This window comes from Dysidea avara, chromosome 4, assembly GCF_963678975.1.
Source record: "Dysidea avara chromosome 4, odDysAvar1.4, whole genome shotgun sequence".
NCBI classification, from domain to species: domain Eukaryota; kingdom Metazoa; phylum Porifera; class Demospongiae; order Dictyoceratida; family Dysideidae; genus Dysidea; species Dysidea avara.
The window spans coordinates 21,263,822-21,285,472 of NC_089275.1; the positions used below are offsets into that span (position 1 = coordinate 21,263,822).

A 21,651-nucleotide genomic window follows, 5' to 3' on the forward strand; every position below is an offset into this window, starting at 1 on the left:
CCTACTAACCCCCCCCCCTTCGGGCATATATAGGGCTATAGTGGGCACAACCGAATGTTAAATGCCCCATGGTAGGACAAACCTATTGTGTCAAATTCTCATCATTGGCTCCAGTTGCAACGTGGGGGATTTGACATAGCTTAGAAAAAATACTTGGGTGCTTAATGAATGATTGTCAAATGCCCCATAGTGAAGCAGCAGTTTCATGTCAATTTTGCCTTGTAAAGCCCCACTTACAGGCTTTACATCCAAGGGGGGGTGTTGGGGTAACACATTGGTAGGTGCATAATGAGTTTACATTATAAACCTTGTTTTAAAATTTAGTCTGTCTTGCTTTTTTCATGCTTATAGCAGCTAATGTGCTTATTCTCAAACAATCAGGACTGGAAAAACTACAAATTTTCTTCTACTTTTATCTATCAACTATCCAATCACTGCTAGCTACTTTTATCTATCAACTATCCAATCACTACTAGTTTATTAAAATTTCCTTTGCTGTTGTGTAACTTGTTTACCATTATGCTATAACCATTAGTCCCTCCTAGTTTATATGTCTCCTAGCAACAAAAATTGTTATGTCAACAACGTAGGTGAGAACCACAAAACAAGTCAAGTAATATATTCCAAAATTAGTCATCAACTGCTGCAGTATGCTGAATACATCTTGGGAATGGCTATGTGGGATGCTCACTTTAACAATAATAGTCATAATAGTGGAATTAAGTGTTTGTTGACATGTTAGTCTGGCTAGTGTATATGATTACATATTTTTAGTTAGCTGTGCCTTACCATACTGTATCCCTTTCTGTATATGCAGGGTGGATACTGATGTTGTGACTGTTGGTGGGTGAGTTTATGGCCAATGGACAAATCACGCAAATGGTGAAGAAAAATTAATAAGTGGTACCAAGACCCCACTTCTATATTATGAACTCTTGGTGGTACTTCATAGCCAAACACTAGTGTATCTGGCTTCTTGTGCTATTGTAGTCATTTTTTTAATTTTAATGGATCACCATAATGCAAATGTTTACTATTACAGTATATTCATGCTATCATTAAAGAGTTTCTATAATTGTGGGTTAAGTCAGTGCTGAAAGGTGATGCGCTGATGCTGGCTTTTTAAGTGAACACTGAAGTTTCAGAGGTACTGAAGGGCTGGAGCGGGATTAAAGACGTGTACGGGTAATGTAGCAGTAAGTTACTTCAACTATATCACTACAGCGGGTATGAAACAGCTGGCTATAGCTATGTACGGCCCTGCATGGGCCGGAGTCATGCTATAACGAGTCAGTGGAGGCATACCGTGGCGAATTTAAAACAAATCAGTGACTGGACTCACAATTAAACCAAGAGTTGACAACACAATGTCTATCAAATCAGCCAGCTTGGTATGGCTAATGACCTTGCCCACTTCCACACTGTTTGGGTTTGGGAATTGAGGCGGGCGCCTCACACCTTGACATCATGGCGGCAAGTTTGAATCTTCAAAGAACACGAAAGCGATCTCATAAACTAACGAACAACTTTTAGTGAAATTAAATGTACAGATACATTGTGTAAAAAGCCCCTGATAGCCGCAGCCTTTTTACAATACGGCTTCATGGTTGAAAGAAAATTGCTCCAATGGGTTGCGATGACGAAGAAAATGAAAAAAAGAACGATGCACATTTGAATAAATAATAAATTAATTAATGCATTGTAAATGGGTGGGTGATGGAACAAACTACTCCAATAATTCGCCTGACTTTTCGTGTGGTAATTACTCATTATACAAAGGTTACATGCCTCTGGTTTCGAGGCGGAATCTTTTAGTAAGGCTGAGATTTCGCCATGCGGATTTTAAAAGATTGCATAATTGATCCCTCATGCAAACGACACAGTAGTGGTCGTGTGTTTATTATTATTATTGTGGGCGCGCGCTTTGTGCTTCTTGGCCTCGCGACTCATTACCGTGAGTCTTGATATGATGCAATTCGGCGATTCGGCTAGTAGTCACCAGGAATTCAGCTGGCAATGGGTTAAATAATTATTGTTGAACTGATTCCAATTGATGACCATCTGTATCATTGCCTGCATCTTAGTTCTCCTGCAATAACAGGATCAATTTCTTCCAACTGGTGTGTATAACTGACCAGTTGCAATTCAGCACATTTGAGCAGCCAATGGTGCTTGAATGGTACATTACGTAGCCAAGTAAGGGTGAGCTCTGTACGGGTCACCAGTTGTCACCTGCTGTTCACTTTTGCCCAAGTTCTCGTTAGGCTGATTAGCAAATATTCTCTAAGAGCATGTCTTAATGAGTCATCACCTAAGATGTTCTGCAGTGCAGTTTGCTGCGACATTCTTCTCCACTTACAATACGCCACACGTGTTACTGTGAACATACAAAAAGGGTAATTAAAGGAAGTAACATCATTCTATTTATAGTTTTGAAATGCTATCATGTGAGGAATGTAGAGGCGATACCATAAATCAGTGCTGTACCATGTATCTGGAACCTCTGAAATACAATACTGTACACAGTGGAACCTCAGTTATCCAGACCCCACTTATCCAGATTCTCATCTAAGGGAATGATTGCTCTGTTAGAGTAGTTACTGTTCTATTATAATCTTGAATAATACTGTTACTTTACCATGTTCTTTATGCTATTTTAAGGTTATTTATACAGAGTTTCAGAGATATATGGACTTTTCAGACTTATGGATTACCTCTGGTCCCAAGGGGTCCAGATAACTGAGGTTCCACTGTAGTAGGGATTATAGTAGGGATTATAGTAGGGATTATAGTAGGGATTATAGTAGGGTCATGAAGGATTGTGCTTTCCCACAAAGCCTCACAGCAGTATTAGGTATAGTAGGTGTAATCAAGCCCAACTATGTATTAAGTGTGATCTGAAATGTATTGAAAAGTTTATATGAAATTTAATATTCAGTGGAATTTATCCTGACTGACTAACTGATGGCTTCATACAAATTAATAATGGCTAACACTATAAGAACTTGATTTTTTATTGCTAGACATTCAGCCTGACACTTGCCTTTGGTATACCATGGTATACTACAATTCATGTACGTATCATGGATTTACCTTAGTCTTCCTTTGGTTCTTTTCACTTGCACATGAAGGTTCAATTCATGACAGCATGTAAATGGCTTCATGCACATGTTTCATCATGCTACAATAAAGTGGGAACCATACATAAAATTTTTTAGACTCTATTTAGGCAGTTTTGGGTGGGTAATAAATCTCATATACTTCACCTTGTTTTCTAATATACTCCACGCCTTCGGGCACAATATAACACATGCTCAAAATCTAGGTTTATCCAATCGCTATGCACTGTTCACGTGCAGTGATTTAACGAGTGCTATTATTTTGTCACGTGAGGACGCATAGTTGCCATAGCGCTAGTATTATCACAAGAAAACCAGCCGCTTTTGCCGAGCCAACAGCAGAAACAGCCATGGATGAGGTAAGTAATCTGAGTGTAATGTGAAATAGAGTCTAAAACAGTTATATGGGCACAATGTGGAGTCTATGAAATTTATAAACCCACAGGCCCTTAGTAGCGCCCTCGCTTTGCTCGTGCACTACAGCCCGGGCCTTCAGGTTTATAAATTTCATAGACTTCACATTGTGCCCGTATAACTATTACGTATCATGTTCCAAACAGTTGAAATGAACAGATTAACTCCAGCATAGCTTCTAACAAGGGTGAATCCAGAATTTTTAAAACGGGTTCCACACTGGATTGTACATAGTAATTGCAACTTCAGTCTATCTACCAAGCAGTAACATTTCAAAGTAATAAGTACTCTCCAGAAATGTGTCACTGTTACACCTTACCATTTAGGCCTTTAGAGATACCACTGACGTCTTTAGAAGTACTTTACGATAATTAATTTTAGAGGTGCCCATTGCATATAAAGATGCTGGGGTAGCATTTCAAGTGATTTTGTAGTAAAGTAATGTAAAATGAGTGTAAAATAAGTAATTATTTGACTGATTTTAGTGTACTTGACTACAGAAAACTTGGTAGCAGCTCATCAAGTAATATTAAGGCTTGTATAAAAAGGGGGGCTCCATGGAATCCTTTGTATCCCCATAGATCCACCCCTGCAGTTCATATATCATTCTCTTTGTGTACGATTTTGTGCAATGACAGAACATAAAGACTAAGTCAAATGACTCCTTTGTTTATTACTGTGTTAATAACTGTTATGGGCATGCGTATCATCATTACTAGTATAGTTTGTCTGGTGCTGTTTTTTCCTTTTGATACAGTGTTGTAGTGTTAGGAATTACAAGTTAGTAGGAATCATTAAACAGTGGGATCATCACTTGAAGTGCAAATTTAATCCCTACATACTTTTTAACCCATGTATATGATTAGCTGTATATATAGCTAAAGTAGAGATTAAATATGCACTTTGGGTGTTGATTCCCTTGTCTATATAGGCTGTAATGATCCCTACTCACTTACAGTGTAAATGATCATGTACAGTATATTTAGTTATGTGCTACTACTGTTGATCTACATACTTTTTTCACTACCTTTTATGTAGCTAAGGATGACATTGCAATGAAACTTAAAGAACTGACATCCTGTATGATAAACTACAGTGATTTGCATATTCAAGAAATGATCTGTGAAGGTACATGTGTGTGTACACATGTTGTCACATGCTATTATAACAGCATTGCATTGGCTTGGTCTGTCTTGTAAAGCTAGCTGGTCCAGTATTGTGAAGTTTACCAGCGTTTTGCTGTTAAAGAGTACTCTAACTGTTCTTTTGAATTGCTCTATCTCATTTTATAATGTCAAGACACATGGTAGTGTGTCATGCGGCCAAGAAAATCAGTGTGCCACACTGTGAGTAATCATGTACATTCCAGAGTGGAACCCCTATTTAAAATTCTGGATTTGCCCTTGTTAGAAGCTATGCTAGAGTTAATCTGTTCATTTCAACTGTTTGGAACATGGTACAAAATTTTCTGTACGATTCCCACTTTATTGTAGTATGATGAAACATGTGCATGAAGCCATTTACATGCTGTCATGAATTGAACCTTCATGTGCAAGTGAAAAGAAACAAAAGAAGACTAAGGCAGGGGTGTAGGAAGCATGGGTGCCATGGCTTGGCACCCATAAATATTTCCAGTGGTGTAACTAACGGGTGTCAGCACACTGTACTATATATCACTGAAAAGATTGAGATACTCTATATAATAGAGCAGTCAATCACTCTAATAAAGCAGTCACACTTGTGACATTTTTTTTTGGTCTACTGTACATCCATCAGTTAAACGTGTGCAAACACCCGAGTTGTTTGAAAATTTTGTTCTCTTCCCTTCTCATAACTTCTACTGAAAGTAGTTGTCTTTCGTTCTCGTGGAGTTGTCCAGCTACTCTTTAAACGCCAGTTTGTGTTCTGACCTCCTTCCAGGATTGTTTCGGCCAGTCATGCCTAAGTACTACAAGGGTAAGAATACCAAAAAGCCACTGTACAACAAGCCTGCATCGCACAAGAATGGTGCTGTAAAAGGGAGAAGTGCTGCCTCTGATACTAAAGAATGTCGTTCGAAAGTGTCCCAAATGAAAGTCATTAATGCAGCAGCGGAACCGAACATTTGTAGTCAGTGTAAAGTCTCCAGAAGGGGCCTTGTACAGTGCGAATGCTGCGAATTATGGTACTGCAATGTGTGCTGTGGAATTACTGAGGAAGCTCTGGTACTACTTGGCGAAGCTGAGTGTCTCCATTTCTTTTGCTCACCCTGCAAAGGTGAAGTTTTTAACTTGATCAATAAGAAAAATGGCGATAACTCCACTCGGTTCAAATGACATTTTATCAACTGTAACTGGTACAACAGCAATACCAACAGGAGAGGATTCAAGAAAATTTAATGCTGTGATATATGGTATCCCTGAATGCAACACAGGCACCACAAGATCTGAGTGACTTAAGCAAGACTTCTGTAAAGTCTTTGATGTATGCTCTGCTATTGTTCCTTCTAACAATCCAAGCAGTGTCATCCGTGATACTGTGCGTCTGGGAAAGTACTCTAGTGATTCTGCAAGACCTAGACCTGTCCTGGTAAAGTTTAATTCTGTGGGCTATGTTTCCAACCTACTTTACACAACAAAAAGCAATGACCTAAGGGTATCACTGTGAAACCTGATTTACCTCTGCAGGCCAGAAAAATTGAATCGTTACTGCTAAAAGAATGATGGAAACTCGTACAAAAGGGCAAAGATAGAAAGGCAATTAGAATAAAAGGAAACAGCATTTTTCTGGCTGGTATATAAACTTTTTCCCACTGTTATCAGTGATGAAACACATAATGAGCATCATGTACAGTACTCTGGCACCTATTCACCTAGTAGTGATCACAGCACCTCTAATGGTACTGACAACAACTGACTAGCCCAGGGTCAGTACCATTGTCACAGTTCATCTAATTTCAACCAGTCATCCTTTTGCTTATGGAATGCACGTAGTCTGGTAAATAAACTAAACCACTTTCAGAGCTTTGTATATTGTTATGATTTCCAGATTGTAGCTATAACTGAGACTTGGCTAAAGCCATACATTCTGGACAGTGAAATTTTACCCACAGGTTATAATATTTTTAGAAATGATCGTCACTCCAGAGGAGGAGGGGTTATGCTTGCAGTAACGGATAATATTAGCTCTAAGTTGATTGGTAAACATAGCAGTCTGGGAGCCATTGTTGTGTCAGTTTTATGTAATAACAAGGAGATCACCATTTGTTTATTATATGTCCCTCCTGATGCTAACCAATCACATCATGAAACCCTACTGGAATATTTATCAAGTCTATCTTGTCATGATCATCTGCTAATACTAGATGTTAACTTACCTGATGTCGATTGGGAAAACTACCAAGGTTACTCTGACTTTTCCTCTCAATTCAGTGACAAGAGTTTTGAATTAAACTTGGAACAACTGGTTGATAAACCAACCCACATTAGTGGCAACATCCTGGATGTCGTTTTAGCAAATTTTGTCATCAACCAGCCAACAGTATCTGATGCTCACCTCCAAGGTCTCCCATCTGATCACTTTATAATTAATTTCAGTGTTCCAACATCATCTCACACTGTGGAACAGAAAGCCTCCTATGTTGCTTACGATTACTCAAGAGCTGACTGGGACAGTATGTATAACTCTATGATGAATCACAATTTTCACGAATACTGTCATCTAAGTGACGTTGAAGAAGTTTGGGCTACATTAAAACATATTCTACAGGCTGCTATTCAAGCTTTTGTCCCACAGTTTTTGGTCAAGAAGAAGCAGCATCCCAACTGGTTTACACCAACCATAAAACATCGTCTGAACTGTATTCATTCTTTAAGAAGAAAGTACAAAAAGAATCCCAGTAGTAATCTAAAGCTAAAGTTACAAGCAGAAGAAGATAATCTCCAAGCATTCATTGTAGAAGCTAAGAGTGACTATGAATCCAACTTAATCAGCAACTATGCTAGTGGCAATCATGGTTTCATCTATAAATACATATCCTCCCTTTCAAAAAGTTACTGCTTACCACTTCAGATGCATTTAGGTACAGACACCGCCACCTGTGACCAGGACAAAGCCAGATTGTTTAACAGCTATTTCTACTCTGTTTTTAATGATAAAGACTTGACCAATGATTCCCTGACTGCCACCAATGAAACTTCTACCATCTGAATGGCGTACACATTGTGTCATTCCAATCTTCAAGTGTGGGGACCGTGCTACTATATCCAACTACCATCCTATATCACTATTATTTCAAAGGTTTTGGAAAAGATCATCTTTAATATATCAATCAAGTTTTTATCCAACTTGTTTACCCCTCATCAGTTTGGCTTTCTACCTGGTAGATCTACCCTACAGCAGTTGTTATTATTCATCAATGAACTATTGGAAGCGAAAAGAACAAACAAGGTATCAGATGTCATTAATCTAGACTTCAAGAAAGCCTTTGACTCTGTTACTCATACCAAGTTACTACACAAAATAAGATCTTTTGGCATTACTGGAACATTATTTAACTGGTTTGTAGCATATATTTCTAATCGTGTACAATACGTCCGAGTCAACAACAGTCTCTCAGAGTTTCTACCGGTGTTATCTGGGGTTCCCCAAGGAAGTATCCTAGGCCCATTATTTTTTGTTTTATTTATAAATGATCTACCTAAGTGCCTAAAGTTTTCTAGTGCATTTATCTATGCTGATGATACCAAATGCCTGAAACATCAAAGTGGTCTGAATACAACTGAAATGAACCTCCTTCAAAAAGATCTGGATAACCTCTTCCAATGGGGCATAACATCTGATTTATATTACCATTTCAGCAAATTTGCACACTTACAATTCTGGCTAAAGAGCTACATGACTGCTGCCTCCTATTTTATTGACAACAAGCCGATTGCTACTGTTGATAGCACCCTAAAGATCTTGGGATAATAATAACACAGAACTTAACATGGGAAAACCACTACAAATTAATATCAGGCAAGGCCTACAAAATTCTTGGATTAATTCGTAGAAGTTTTTCAGGTAATGGACCAGTTGAGACTAGAAAAATGTTGCATATCTCACTTGTTCATTCACAAATCTTATATTGTTCACAAGTGTGGAGACCTTATCTAATTAAAAATATTAATATGTTAGAAAGAATACATAGGCGAGCTACAAAGTGGATTTTGAATGACTACAAATCATCATATAGGTCATGCCTGGTCAATCTACATCTATTACCACTAATGTATGTATATGAAATGAATGATATTATGTTCTTCATCAAGTCCTACAAGCAACAGTCATCACACATTTCAACATTACTGAATATGTCCAGTTTAGTACCTCTAATACACGATTTGGTGCATCTAAAAAAATGGTTCATCATAGATGTTCCTCCAACACTGCTCAGAACTTTTACTTTTATTGTTTACCATGTCTCTGGAACTCATTACCAAAAAATAGACCTATCTCTGTCCACAAACATTATTAAACACAAACTGTACAACTATACATGTAGGATCATTTCATGCGGCAATTCAATGATACAAATGTTCATACCTTCCATTACCTCTGTCCCTGCTGCCACTGTTCAACAGCGTCGCCATCACCAATATATGCAGTACTGTTATAAGTAATTATTTACTGTAATTAATTGTAGTAGAGTCACTGGCAGCACTTGTCAGTGGCTTTCAGTATCTTTTTTTTGTGTGTACTGAAAAACAATAATAATAATAAATATCTTCCTACACCCTTGTAAGGTAAATTCATAATATGTACATGAATTGTAGTATACCATGGTACACCAAAGGCATGTGTCAGGCTGAATGTCTAGCAATAAAAAATCAAGTCCTTATAGTGCTAATTAGCCATTATTAATTTGTATGAAGCCATCAGGTAGTCAGTCAGGAGAAATTCCACTGAATATTAAATTTCATATAAACTTATCAATACATTTCAGATCATCTACAGGGTGATATGTTTGTAGCTGAACTCTCTACAGGGTGATTTGTTTGCAGCTGAACTCTCTGCAGGGTGATTTGTTTGTAGCTGAGCTCTTTACAGGATGGTTTATTTGTAGCTGAACTCACTACAGGGTGACTTGCTTCTAGCTGATCTCTCTACAAGGTGACTTCTTCTAGCTGATCTCTCTACAGGGTGACTTGTATCTAGATGAACTCTCTACAGGGTGATCTGTTCGTAGCTGAACTCTCTATAGGATGATTTGTTTATAGCTGAAATCTCTTGTTTCAAGCTGATCTCTCTATAGGGTAACTTTTTGGTAGCTGAACTCTCTACAGGATGGTTCTTTGTAGCTGAACTCTCTACAGGGTGATTTTTTTGCACCTGACTTTCTACAGGGTGATTGGTTTGTAGCTGAATTGCAACTTCAGTCTATCTATATACCAAGCAGTAACATTTCAAAGCAATTAAGTACTCTCCAGCAATGTTTCACTGTTACACCTTACCATTTAGGCCTTTAGAGATACCACTGAAGTCTTTAGAAGTACTTAAGGATAATTATTTTTAGAGGTGCCCATTGCATATAAAGATGCTGGGGTAGCATTTCAAGTTATTTTGCAGTAAAGTAATGTAAAATGAGTGTAAAATAAGTAATTATTTGACTGATTTTAGTGTACTTGACTACAGAAAACTTGGTAGCAGCTCATCACGTAATATTAAGGCTTGTATAAAAAGGGGGGCTCCATGGAATCCTTTGTATCCCCATAGATCCACCCCTGCAGTTCATGTATTATTCTCTTTGTGTACGATTTTGTGCAATGACAGAACATAAAGACTAAGTCAAATGACTCCTTTGCTTATTACTGTATTAAAAACTGTTATGGGCATGCGTATCATCATATTAGTAAGAGGACGGCCAAGAAATGGCTGTGATGGTAGGTTAATGGGAAAAGGTGATGGTGAAAAAAGAAGTGAAATCCAAGGTGGCGGCCAAGAAATAGCTGTGATGGTAGGTCAATGGTAAAAATTTTAATAACGACAATTCAGGTGAATTTGGTGCCGAATCCTATTGAAACTTGGAGGAGGCAACACAAATTCACCTGAATTGTCGTTATTAATATTTTTACCATTAACCTACATCACAGCCATTCCTTGGTCACCCCCTTGGATTTCACATCCTTTTTCACCATATATAGGGGCCGCACCTTTTTTTACAACTTGGCTGTTTTTGATTAGATATTATAAACACCCATACTCCTTCTTCAAAAGTAATAATTTATTATTGCTGACACTGAAAAGTAGTACTCCTAGAAACCACGCAGGGAAATTAATCAACCATGCATGTATTAGTTGTTGTTTGCAATAATACATCATTATTTAATGCTGTATAATTACATGTATTTTGTAATTCATCAATATTATTACATACAGTACTATGCACTGCTAAGGAAGTGTAACTCAAGCAAATCACCTTAAACTACAAATTATCAATTGACAATTTTTTCTGTTGCTTTAAATTCAAGTTGTTTTTATGTAGAGAAAGCCTCCAGGTGCTCTTTATTTTCATATACACATATATGTGGTAGTTGTAATATGAGCAGCACGAGTGTGTATATTTCAGGTAAATAACAAGTGCCCATGTTACAACTAATATATTCCACTTGGGTGACTCACCTGCAAGTGTGGAAAACTGCAGGAATGCTTTGCGAGTGTATTTATATGGAACCAAGCGAATTTTGATCATGGATAACACCGTAAGAGCAATGGCAAGGCGCTGCTGAGAAACTGAACTTAAGTGTATCAACATGAGCATGCAAATCACTTCGATTGTGGGTACACAATTAAACATAGGAAGCCCAAATGCAAGCTGAGCAGCTCACAATAAAGCTAAAGTGAACTATAATGTACTTGCTATACTAGCCATGAATAAACTAAAGCAGTAAATATGTTTACAGCACTATAATGGCCTAGTCAATTAAGCACCACGCCCAGTCACTACGCATGTGTGACATCACGCCAGGTGTCAATTAAAACAGCAATATAAAGATTGTTCAAGTGCACTAAAGTACTTACTTTACTAAACAAAGATAAAAAAGGAAGAAATTAAGCTGATCTTTGAGGGCTTATATTTCATGATTGCACTTTGCAACCTTTCTCAAACCAAACAACTGTAAATCATGGGGTAAACTAATTGAATAATCACCACAGTGTATAAAAAATGCATAAAAATGTCGGAAAAAAAACCTACTAGCATTTGAACCAGGGACCTCCATACTGAACACCCAAACTCTTAACCACTGAGCCACTGCTATCACGGTTGTTCACTTTAATTTCTACTTTACAAATAAAAAGTGTTATAATTTCATAAATCTGTCAATGGAAAATCTAGATTGTTGTAGAACATTCTATGTGTGTTCTATTAGAAATCCTCAAAAAAATGTGCACTCTATTAGAGTATTACAAATGTAATCAAGCAAACTTTTCCATACAATAATATTGTAACTTCTCTAGTATTCCATCAAATTGAAGCTGATATTATAGCCATTTTGATACGAATCGGCCAAGTAGTATGCTATGATTAAGACCCACATGCCCCAATCGTCATCATCATAATTATTTTATCAAGTGCACTATACTACACTGTGAAAAAGCTCAGAATAATAAGATCTATAACAGTCTTATTATGTTAGTAATGGAATGAAATAATACAGCATATATTATTAGATTAGGACTTTACTATAACAAGCTTATTGAATACATTTAAGACAGTCATATATTAGAGATTAAATCACTAGTATAGTGTGGCATATTATCAGACTATACTAAGCCTATTTCAACCATATATTGGCTATTATACTACTGTACTTTTTTACTTTCCTATAATCTGTGGCTACCTTAGTTAAATAATTTCTGTAATTATATTTGTAAAAGTAATGAATTTAATTCTTTAAATATGTTAAAACCACAATACAGTAGGTACAGCTAGTAAATCAATGTCTCCTTGGCCACGACAGTATCAAATCAATTTTGTCATTTATCAGTCTTTATCCAACTGCAGCAGGTAAGACAGTAAATACAATTCACAAGTTCCATTACTAATTTCCTGTATTATCATCACTATGTAGAACTCTGTGACAATCTGTTAGTAATCTGGTAGAACTGTCCCACAGCTCTAATAAAAAGATGGCAAATATAATGTGTATTCTGGACAATCGTTGGACTTACAGTTTGTAACAATAAGAATCTCATAAAACCGAGATTTTGTCTGGAAAACTAGTATTACCATGTATAATGGTGGCTAGGTCCTACAACTCTATTAAAGATGGTAAATATAATGCACATACTGAACAATCATTGTACTTACAGTTTGTAACAATCTTGTAAAACTGAGACCGAGTCTGAGAATGACAATCCATGTAGAACTAAGACAAGTCTGATAAGACCAGGTCTCACAACCCTAAATGGAGGCAAACATAATTCACATTCTGGATTACTTGGTGTACTTACAGTTGTTATCAGTGAGTCTAACCAGACATAAAACGGCCACTTAGTATGTGACTTTGTTGGATTAATATCAGACGAAGATTTTTGAACGGTCATATTTCAGCCAAGAACAATGATATCAAGCTGTAACTAGCATTTAGGTATGGTTATAAAGTGTTACATAAGTACATTCAAGCATTGATTTATGTTAAATCCCTATCCTTTTGGCTAATGTATAAGCATACCTGCTAGTTAGAGTTTGATATATTAGCTCTTGGCTGAGATATAACCATTCAAAAATCTTCGTCTGACATTTGCCCTTACCCAAAACTCACAAAAATACTCTTACCACTTGGCTATTTTTATGTCTGTTACATAAGCTCACAATGATACACTGATAACCAAGTCCAAGAATCTTGTAATTACTAAGTACAATTGAAAAAAGACTAAATATAATATAATTTGCATACTCTCAGTGGACTTACTTTTGTTAGCAATATGACATGGTCAGTGAAATTGTAGAGTAGGCATGACAGTAGTGACAGGTTCGGAGATGATCAGCGAAGGATTGCTTCGTTATCCACGTATACAATCGAGACCGCGAGGACGCACTATGAGTCCATCTTATTGACTTGTAAGCACGTGACAACAATTACATCATACATTCCAAATAAAGCCTATGTTACTAGTAATCCTACAATAATATGCTACGTATGTTATAATAGTTAACTATACAGTCAGTCCATGACATCTTCCGGGGGGGGGGGGGGGGGGGCCAAGCTGTTTCACCCAATTCATGACTCTCTCCCTAGCACTCTCTGAGTAGCTGCCCTCTTCGGTCGTTCATCTGCTGTGTTCTTCACTATGGGCTGGTTGAGTGCATCCTTCTGGGAAATACTGGTAGGCTCTTCAGTTTCTGCAATCATTGGCGTTGAGACTTCCAATGGTATCAACTTGGCAATGGGGCAGTTAGTTCTCCCCTGTGATGTCCTGATATAGGCAGCACGCACTAGTCCGTCCTTTCCTGTCATCAGCTCTTCAATGATTGTTAGTTTCCATGTGCTTCTTGGACTTTCATCCCACATCAGAACAACATCTCCTGGCTTAATCTGCTGACTGTTACTTCCTGTAGTTCTGTGATGTTCTCTGAGGGAAGTTAAGTATTCATATTTCTAGCATGCTTGAAACTGGTTCAGAAGAAAAGCTTGCAGTTGTGCTCTCTGTGCTACATCAGTTATACTGCCATAGGTAGGGTCATTCAGGTCTTGTTCTTCCAGTACTTCATGGGGTAATGATGTGATCTGACGGCCATGTAGGAGGTGAGCTGGTGGGAGGGGTTCAGCATCTTTCAGATCTGGAGAGACATGTGTCAAGGGTCTGTCATTGAGGATGGCCTCTACCTCCACTACTAGTGTTTGTAGTACTGGTAAACTGATCCTTGATCAGCCAAGAACGTTCTTCAGAGACATCTTAGTTAAACCAATGAGATGCTCCCAGCAGTCACCGTACCAGGGAGCATGCTTTGGAATAAACCGCCACTGGTCCCCTTTCCTTCCAAGTACCTCTGTGAGATGTTCTGATTGTAGAAGTCGTTGCAGTTCATCTGCAGCTGCTAGATATGTAGACACATTGTCTGACACAACAATTTGTGGGAGTGACCTATGACTGGCGAATCTCCTGAATGCCAGTAAGAATGTGTCCACTGTTAAATCGGTTACGACCTCAAGATGAATGGCACAGCTTGTGGCACACGTAAACAGGCAAATGTAGACTTTTTCTTCAGCATGGTTGTTATGTACGTATAGAGCACCAGTAAAATCAATGCCTGTGATGGTGAATGGAACTGAAGCACAAGTTCGAATTTGTGGTAGTGGTGGAGGGTCAGGTATTTGATATGGCTTCCCACTATGTTTATGGCTAATGACACAACGGCGTAGTCGTGACTTGATCTGTTGTCTAGCAGTGGGTATTCAAAATTTCTGCCTTATGGCTGTTAAAGTAGCATTGGTCCCAGCATGAAACAACTTTAGATGTATACTGTGGATGATGAGTGATGTTAACTGATGCTTGGGTGGGAGCAGAAGTGGAAACTTCGTCATTTGACTCCGAGGGGCATTGTGTATTCTGCCGCCACATCGTAGCAGGTGATCTGCATCCAAAAATAGGTGTATATAGTTGGTGGATGAGTGGTAATCTCTTAGTGGATGAAGAATTGGTAAGGCTTGTAATTTCCCTAGAGTACATCTCTTCTTGTGATTGCTTCACCCAAGTGATTAGAGCGTGGTGTAGTTCTGATGGTGTTAATGGATCATTTTCCCTTTCCTATTGTTGTTTCTTACAGTTGGTGATGAATCTGTACGTGTAAGCAGTACCTGCCAAGAGTTTGGACAGTGTGCTGTAGCAATATATGTCAATAATACAGTGAATTTGTGTGGTACCTGAACACTGTAGAGTAGTTGATGGACTGAAGCTGGTCGCTGTAACAGCCAGTGCTTGCATTTCTATTGTAGGTGACAAGTTCCAGGTCGGCCAGCTGTCATCAGATGTGAGCCACAGTGGTCCATGTTTCCATAAGGTAGACAGCTTCAGTTGTAAAGAGGTGATTCCCCTAGTAAGTAGGTCAGCAGGGTTGTCCTGTGTTGGGCAGTATCACCGACAATCTGGTCCTGAGAAGTTGTGGATCTCAGCAATACGATGAGCTACAACGGTGTTGTTCCGTTTCTCTCCCTTGATCCAATGAAGGACAATCTGACTATCTGACCAGAGGTAAGTCGACAGACTGAGGGGATGTAGAGCTTGTAAAATAAAGTTGCATAATCTTGCTGCTGTGAGTGCTCCCATCAGTTCAAGTTTGGGCAGGGTCAGTGGTTTAAGGGGTGCAACTCTGGACTTTGCCATAACAAAGGATGTACTGTTTCCACTACAGATGAAAGCTACAGCTCCATATGCTGTGAGGCTGGCATCAGCAAAAACGTGTAGTCTATCATGTTGCTTGGGAGTACCAACTGTAGGAAAGTACTGTCTTGGGATCTGTACATGTCTAGCCTCCTGGATATTCTTTGCTATGGTGAGCCATTGTTGCTGGTCCTCATCAGATAACGGTTCATCCCAGTCAATGTTGCATTGCCATAATGATTGCATGAACGTCTTGGCTCTAATGGTCACAGGAGATAGCAATCCTAGGGGGTCAAAGACTTTAGAGGATTCACTCAAAACTTCCCTCTTTGTAACCAGTGGGGTTATGCTAGGGATTGGTGATTTGGACATTAGAGAGAGTTTGTCCGTCTGTGTATCCCACTGTAGTCCCAAAACATTGACGGGGTTGCTGGAATCCACTACCTTGTCCTTTGATGCTTGTTCTGTGAGTTGATGGCTGTTAGAACCCCAGCTTCTTAGGTTAAAGTGAGCACCCTTCATTATGGAACGAGCATTGTTGTAGTAAAGGAGAGCTTCTGATTCCGATTGACATCCAGACACTATGTTGTCCACATACAGATTGGTAAGCATATTATGTACAGTGGGAGACCTGTCCTGAGACAAATGGCAGTGTAGGGCAGCATTCAACATAAAGGGTGAACATACAGCACCAAACAGAACTACTTTAAATCTGTACGTTACAAACTAACTCTCTGGGTCCTGCAGATCACTTAGCCAGAGGAATCTAGTCCAGTCTCTATCATATTTATGAAGTGAGATGTGCAGAAATGCCTTCTCTATGTCTGTGCAGATTCCCACAGGGTGAAGCCTGAATCTTAAAATGATGCAGCACAAATCATTAAGTTGGGGTTGGCCTGTAAGGAGGCAGTCATTCTGACTTGGTTGGTTCCTTGCTTGATGGCAGCTGCAGTCGTATACTATATGTATCAGAGTAGTAGACGAGTCCTTACGAACAGCGTGGTGTGGGATGTAATGGCACTCCGTAGTACTGATGGGATTTTGCACTTTCTCAATGAAACCACGGTGTTCTTGATCTGATAAGATGGCATTATACTTGTTGAGCAAGGGAGGGTTCAGTGCCAGTTTGTGAGCCAGTGCTCTAGTGCGGTGAGCACAAGTTGAAAAATTCGTGGGGAGAGGAGGGTGGCTGTCCTTCCATGGGAAGCGGGCACTGTAAGAACCATCAGCTAAACAGTCAACACTGTCTGTAATGTAAGTGTCAAGAAAACCGTTCGTTGATTCATCCTTGGGTGTGATGCCCACCGACTCTATATTCCAGAACTGTTCCAGGTTTGGAGTTGGGGTTGGTTGAGCTGCAACATGAAATGTGTTAGTGATCATCTTCCCTTGAGTAGGTGTATCCAGTGGACCTGAAAGTAGGTAACCAAGTTTGGATCCTACAGCCGTTGGACCATTACCTCTGATCACATGGTCTTCTATGATGTTCCAATATTGGTCCGCTCCAATTAACAGGGTAATAGAAAATTGTTCTGCTGAAGAAATTGGATGAGCTAAACACAGTCCATTGAGATATGGAAGACTGATGATTGATTTCTGATCCACTGTGTGTATTGGTGCAGCAATAGTTGGTACGATTAAGACAGTTAATGGGATCAACTGGCCAGAAACACCAAGGAGGTTGATTGTGGCAACATCAAACTTGCTAGTGCGGCTACTACCAGCACCAAAGATAGAGAGAGAAATTCAATAGTATCATGTGGTTGCACTTGTAGACAGTCTGCCAGTCCCTTAGTAAGAAAAGATCGTTGAGATCCCTCATCAAAAAGGATGTTTGCTTCCACATAGGTGCTTCCAGCTGAGATAGTGGCTACTGCAATCTTCAATAGAAAGGTGTGGTTACTTGACAAGTGAAGTGAGGCTGTTGTTACTGGTTGGGAGACAATTGTACTGAAAGATCCTTCCTGGGTGACTGGGATAGTCTCTGTATTTTCCTCTTTCTTTGGAGCAGTGGTCTCAGTACACAGGCTGGTATGATGTTTGCGATGGAACTTACGGCAGCGATGTTTTGATGAACAGGCATTGACCTTGTGTCTCCCTAAACAGTTGAAATAAGGTGATTTTGTTTGACAATATCTAGTTTGCGATGATGGTCAATTGCTGTGGAACATTGGTTGGCTGTATAAAGGCCTTTACAAAATACACATGTTTGTGCTTATCATGGCCTTTGTTACTGCATGGAATCTTGGAGCTTACCACAAAGGAAACTGTAAATGGAGATCTGTAGGAGTTACTGCTACCAGTTTCTAAGATTTGAATTTCTCTCAGGATAGCCAACATGAGCTTCCAATCTGTACTATTGGAATTTCTTGCCAAATTCTGTTTGATGTCCTTTGGTAGCTTACCAAGCATAATCGGTACCAAAAAGTCGCCATATGTCTCTTCTGGCTTTCCAAGGGAGGATAGGCCACAGGAATGGCTCTCAATGGTGTTGTGGAACATTCGTAAACTAGTTAGAGTGTTTGTTGGGTTAGGGATCTCTAGTAAAGCCTGCATGTGGGCAGCGACCAACTTGTGGGTTTGACCAAATCGATCCTGTAGAATAGTAACTGCGTGAAAGTAGTTTTGGTCACAGAGAGGGATTCCTTCAATAGTTCTTGCAGCATCTCCTTCAAGTTGAGCCTTTAAATAGTTAAACTTCTGCACCCCACTGAGATTAGGATTAAGGTGAATTGCTGCCTGAAACGAATCCCAGAAGGTTAACCAGGCTAAGGGGTTACCAGAAAATGTTGGTAAGGTCAACTTAGGTAGCCTGCTTGCAGCGAACTGCTGAGAGTGGTTATGACGATCTACTGTCGTGGTTGTGGTCCTGACACCCATCAAATCTGGACTAATTCTAGAAGTCACTGCAGGTACTGTTGTGAAGGTTGGTGAGCTACTGGCCCCAAGGTTTAGGGTTGACAATAGTGGTAACAGCAGTGAGCTATCAATGGAGGTTAATAATGGTTCGTACTGACTCATGTTAGTTGGTATCAGTGGAGGAGGTCCTGAACTATGTACATGACTCACAGATGGGTAGGAAACTGATGACACTGAAGATACAGCTGATTCAAGTAATGTAGTAGTGAGTAATGTACTAGAAACAACTGGTTCAAGTGTTGCTGGTATAGTAGGAACAGTGTCACTAGCTACAGGTATGTCACTGATACTTGCGGTCATTGTGTTGATTGATTGTGGTGTGCTAGTTGTGGTACTCACAGTCTCATGGGTGTTTTCTACAACTTCTTCGTTGTAACCTGATCCCTGGTGTGATATAACTGGAGTAGTGGTAACATGAGTTTGCCATGATAGCATTTCCACACGTTTATTCAATTCATTTATCTTCTCCAAAATCAAATCTTGTACCTTTTCTGCATCTAAGATGGTTGTTTCTAGCTCGTCTGGATCCTGAATGAGTTTGGCGATTCGTTGGTTGAGATCAGTGATCTGTCCTTGCTTCTTCTCTAACTGACTGATGGCAGTCTTAAGGTAAGTGAGGGCTAGTTCATCAATGTCATTGGACAGTGTTTCCTCCACCTTGTTAAGGATTCTGGTCACGTGTGAGCGAAACGCTTTCCGTGAGGTTCGTTTACGAGCCAATTCTTCCATCGCTGTAGTTTCTCCGCTGAAAAATACAAACAGAAAACAATTGTATTAGTTATGTGGGTGCTTGCCTCTTTGGGTACTATTAGTAGAAAATCCAATGCCACGGTACCACAGCGTTTGCGCCTGAGGTACCAAAGTTTCACTGAGTGGACAAGTTCGTCGCAGCACCAGAAATGTAGAGTAGGTGTGACAGTAGCGACACATTCGGAGATGATCAGTGAAGGATTGCTTCGTTATCCACGGATACAGTTGAGACCACGAGGATGCACTATGAGTCCATCTTACTAACTTGTAAGCACGTGACAACAATTACATCATACATTCCAAATAAAGCCTATGTTACTAATAATACTACAAAAATACGCTACGTATGTTATAATAGTTAATATACAGTCAGTCCATGACAGAAATAAGGACAAACAAGATGGAACAGGTTCTTGAAAACACTCAACTCATTTACAGTTCCAGACATACATGAGGTAGCAGCCGTCAGCTGTTGATAAAAAGTAGTGGAAAACATGGAGAAATGAGACCGGTTCCCAGAAGAAATGAGACCAGTTTCCACAAACCTAAGCGAAGGTAAATATAAATTGTACACTGGACACTGTCAGTGTACTTACTTACAGATGTTAGCAATTAGAAGAATCTCCTAGAACTGAGACTAAGTCTGTAATTCCTACCCTATTGAAAAGAAAATGAATAAAACACAATCAGACTTAATGTACTTACGGCTGTAAGTAATTAGAAGATGAGGTTAAACAACTCCGTGAAAAAAGAACAAAACTGTCCACATATGGTCGCTACCAGATTATTTAAAGGAAGCAGCTGCTATTGAAGGAAACTAACACTGAAGATGTTGTACACTGACAACCTGTAGAACTAAAAGGTCTGACAAGAAACTGTACTTCTAAAGAGATAACATACAAAATCATAAGAGCAGACCATGCATACTCTTACCGTTGATGGCTGATGAACTGTGCCCACTCTCATCCACCATAAGCTGAGATAACAGGTTATAAAATAATACATACACAGCAACACCAAAGTTGAATCATTTGCAGGCCATTGTCAAACAATATACACAGTAAACAATTTAATACGGCTAAATCTATCATACAAGCTATCATTTTAGTCTAATACTTACTCATCTAGAGCTGTTTTTAATCATTGCAATCATAGGAATTGTCCACCACGCCGCCACTTCACCACTACAGCCAGCAGGGACGTACAGTTGTGGTCCATAACTATCATCGTGCGGAGCATGGCTCTTTGGACGATGGCGCCGATTGCGCACACTTTCTCCATGAGATACACCATCATTGGCTTTCCAGTCAGTGTACCAGTATTCAGTGATACGAAAGTCAAAGTTTAGATCCACTGGTATAGGACCACATTGTACAACCTGTGATACAACAATAGCAACAAGGGTGGCAGCTTAATTGCATCTGCTATGCATGCGCACACCACTGACCCCTTCAATTTTAAACAAGTCGCATTACTACGAACTTTTGCAGGTGTACTAACTGTGCAAGAAAATCTGGATTTGCATGACTCTTAGAAAGAATTGATTGAATAATTAATTTTTCTGGTATTATATGCTTTGCCATATGAAAATGTGTGCGTATGAAATTATCACAACAAAGCTAGCTATAATGATTAACAGAAGTGTACTTATTGTAAAATCAAAATGACTTTGTTTGATCCAGTAAAAAAATCTTAAGTCACGTGCTGTCTGTATAAACAAAAGTCCATGAATAATGAGATGGTGAAGCTAAAGTTATCACATTTAGTTAAGTAAACAAAACCATACAAAGAATGTGTATTAAACTCTGTTTCCCATAATATAAGATGGGGTTTATACTAAAGTATAAGATAGTTAGTATAATGCAAGACTATACTGAGATTATTAATTTTGTATAGTTTAAGCCATTAGATATACCATCTTATATCCCTCTTTTTTCACAGTGCTAGCAAAACAAAAAACAGAACAATGGAAAAAAAACTGGAAATCGTATTCTAGAATAGAAGATGTAGGATTTACTTTGTTAACTGTTGCTTATCACGTTGTGCGTGAAATTGAAATACAGTCATTGCAAAATAAAATTCCTAGTGGTACAATCGTGCATAC

At 39.0% G+C, this 21,651-nt stretch overlaps 1 protein-coding gene across 1 annotated transcript in view; it reads left to right on the top strand.

Annotated features, from left to right (window-relative positions):
* The window catches only part of LOC136254264 (insulin-like growth factor 1 receptor), a 250,582-nt gene that overhangs the window by 117,983 nt on the left and 110,948 nt on the right, over positions 1-21,651 (top strand). The window contains exon 8 of the mRNA XM_066046928.1: positions 4,572-4,661. Coding sequence (XP_065903000.1) covers positions 4,572-4,661 — 90 coding nt within the window. The remainder of the gene's footprint in view (positions 1-4,571; positions 4,662-21,651) is intronic.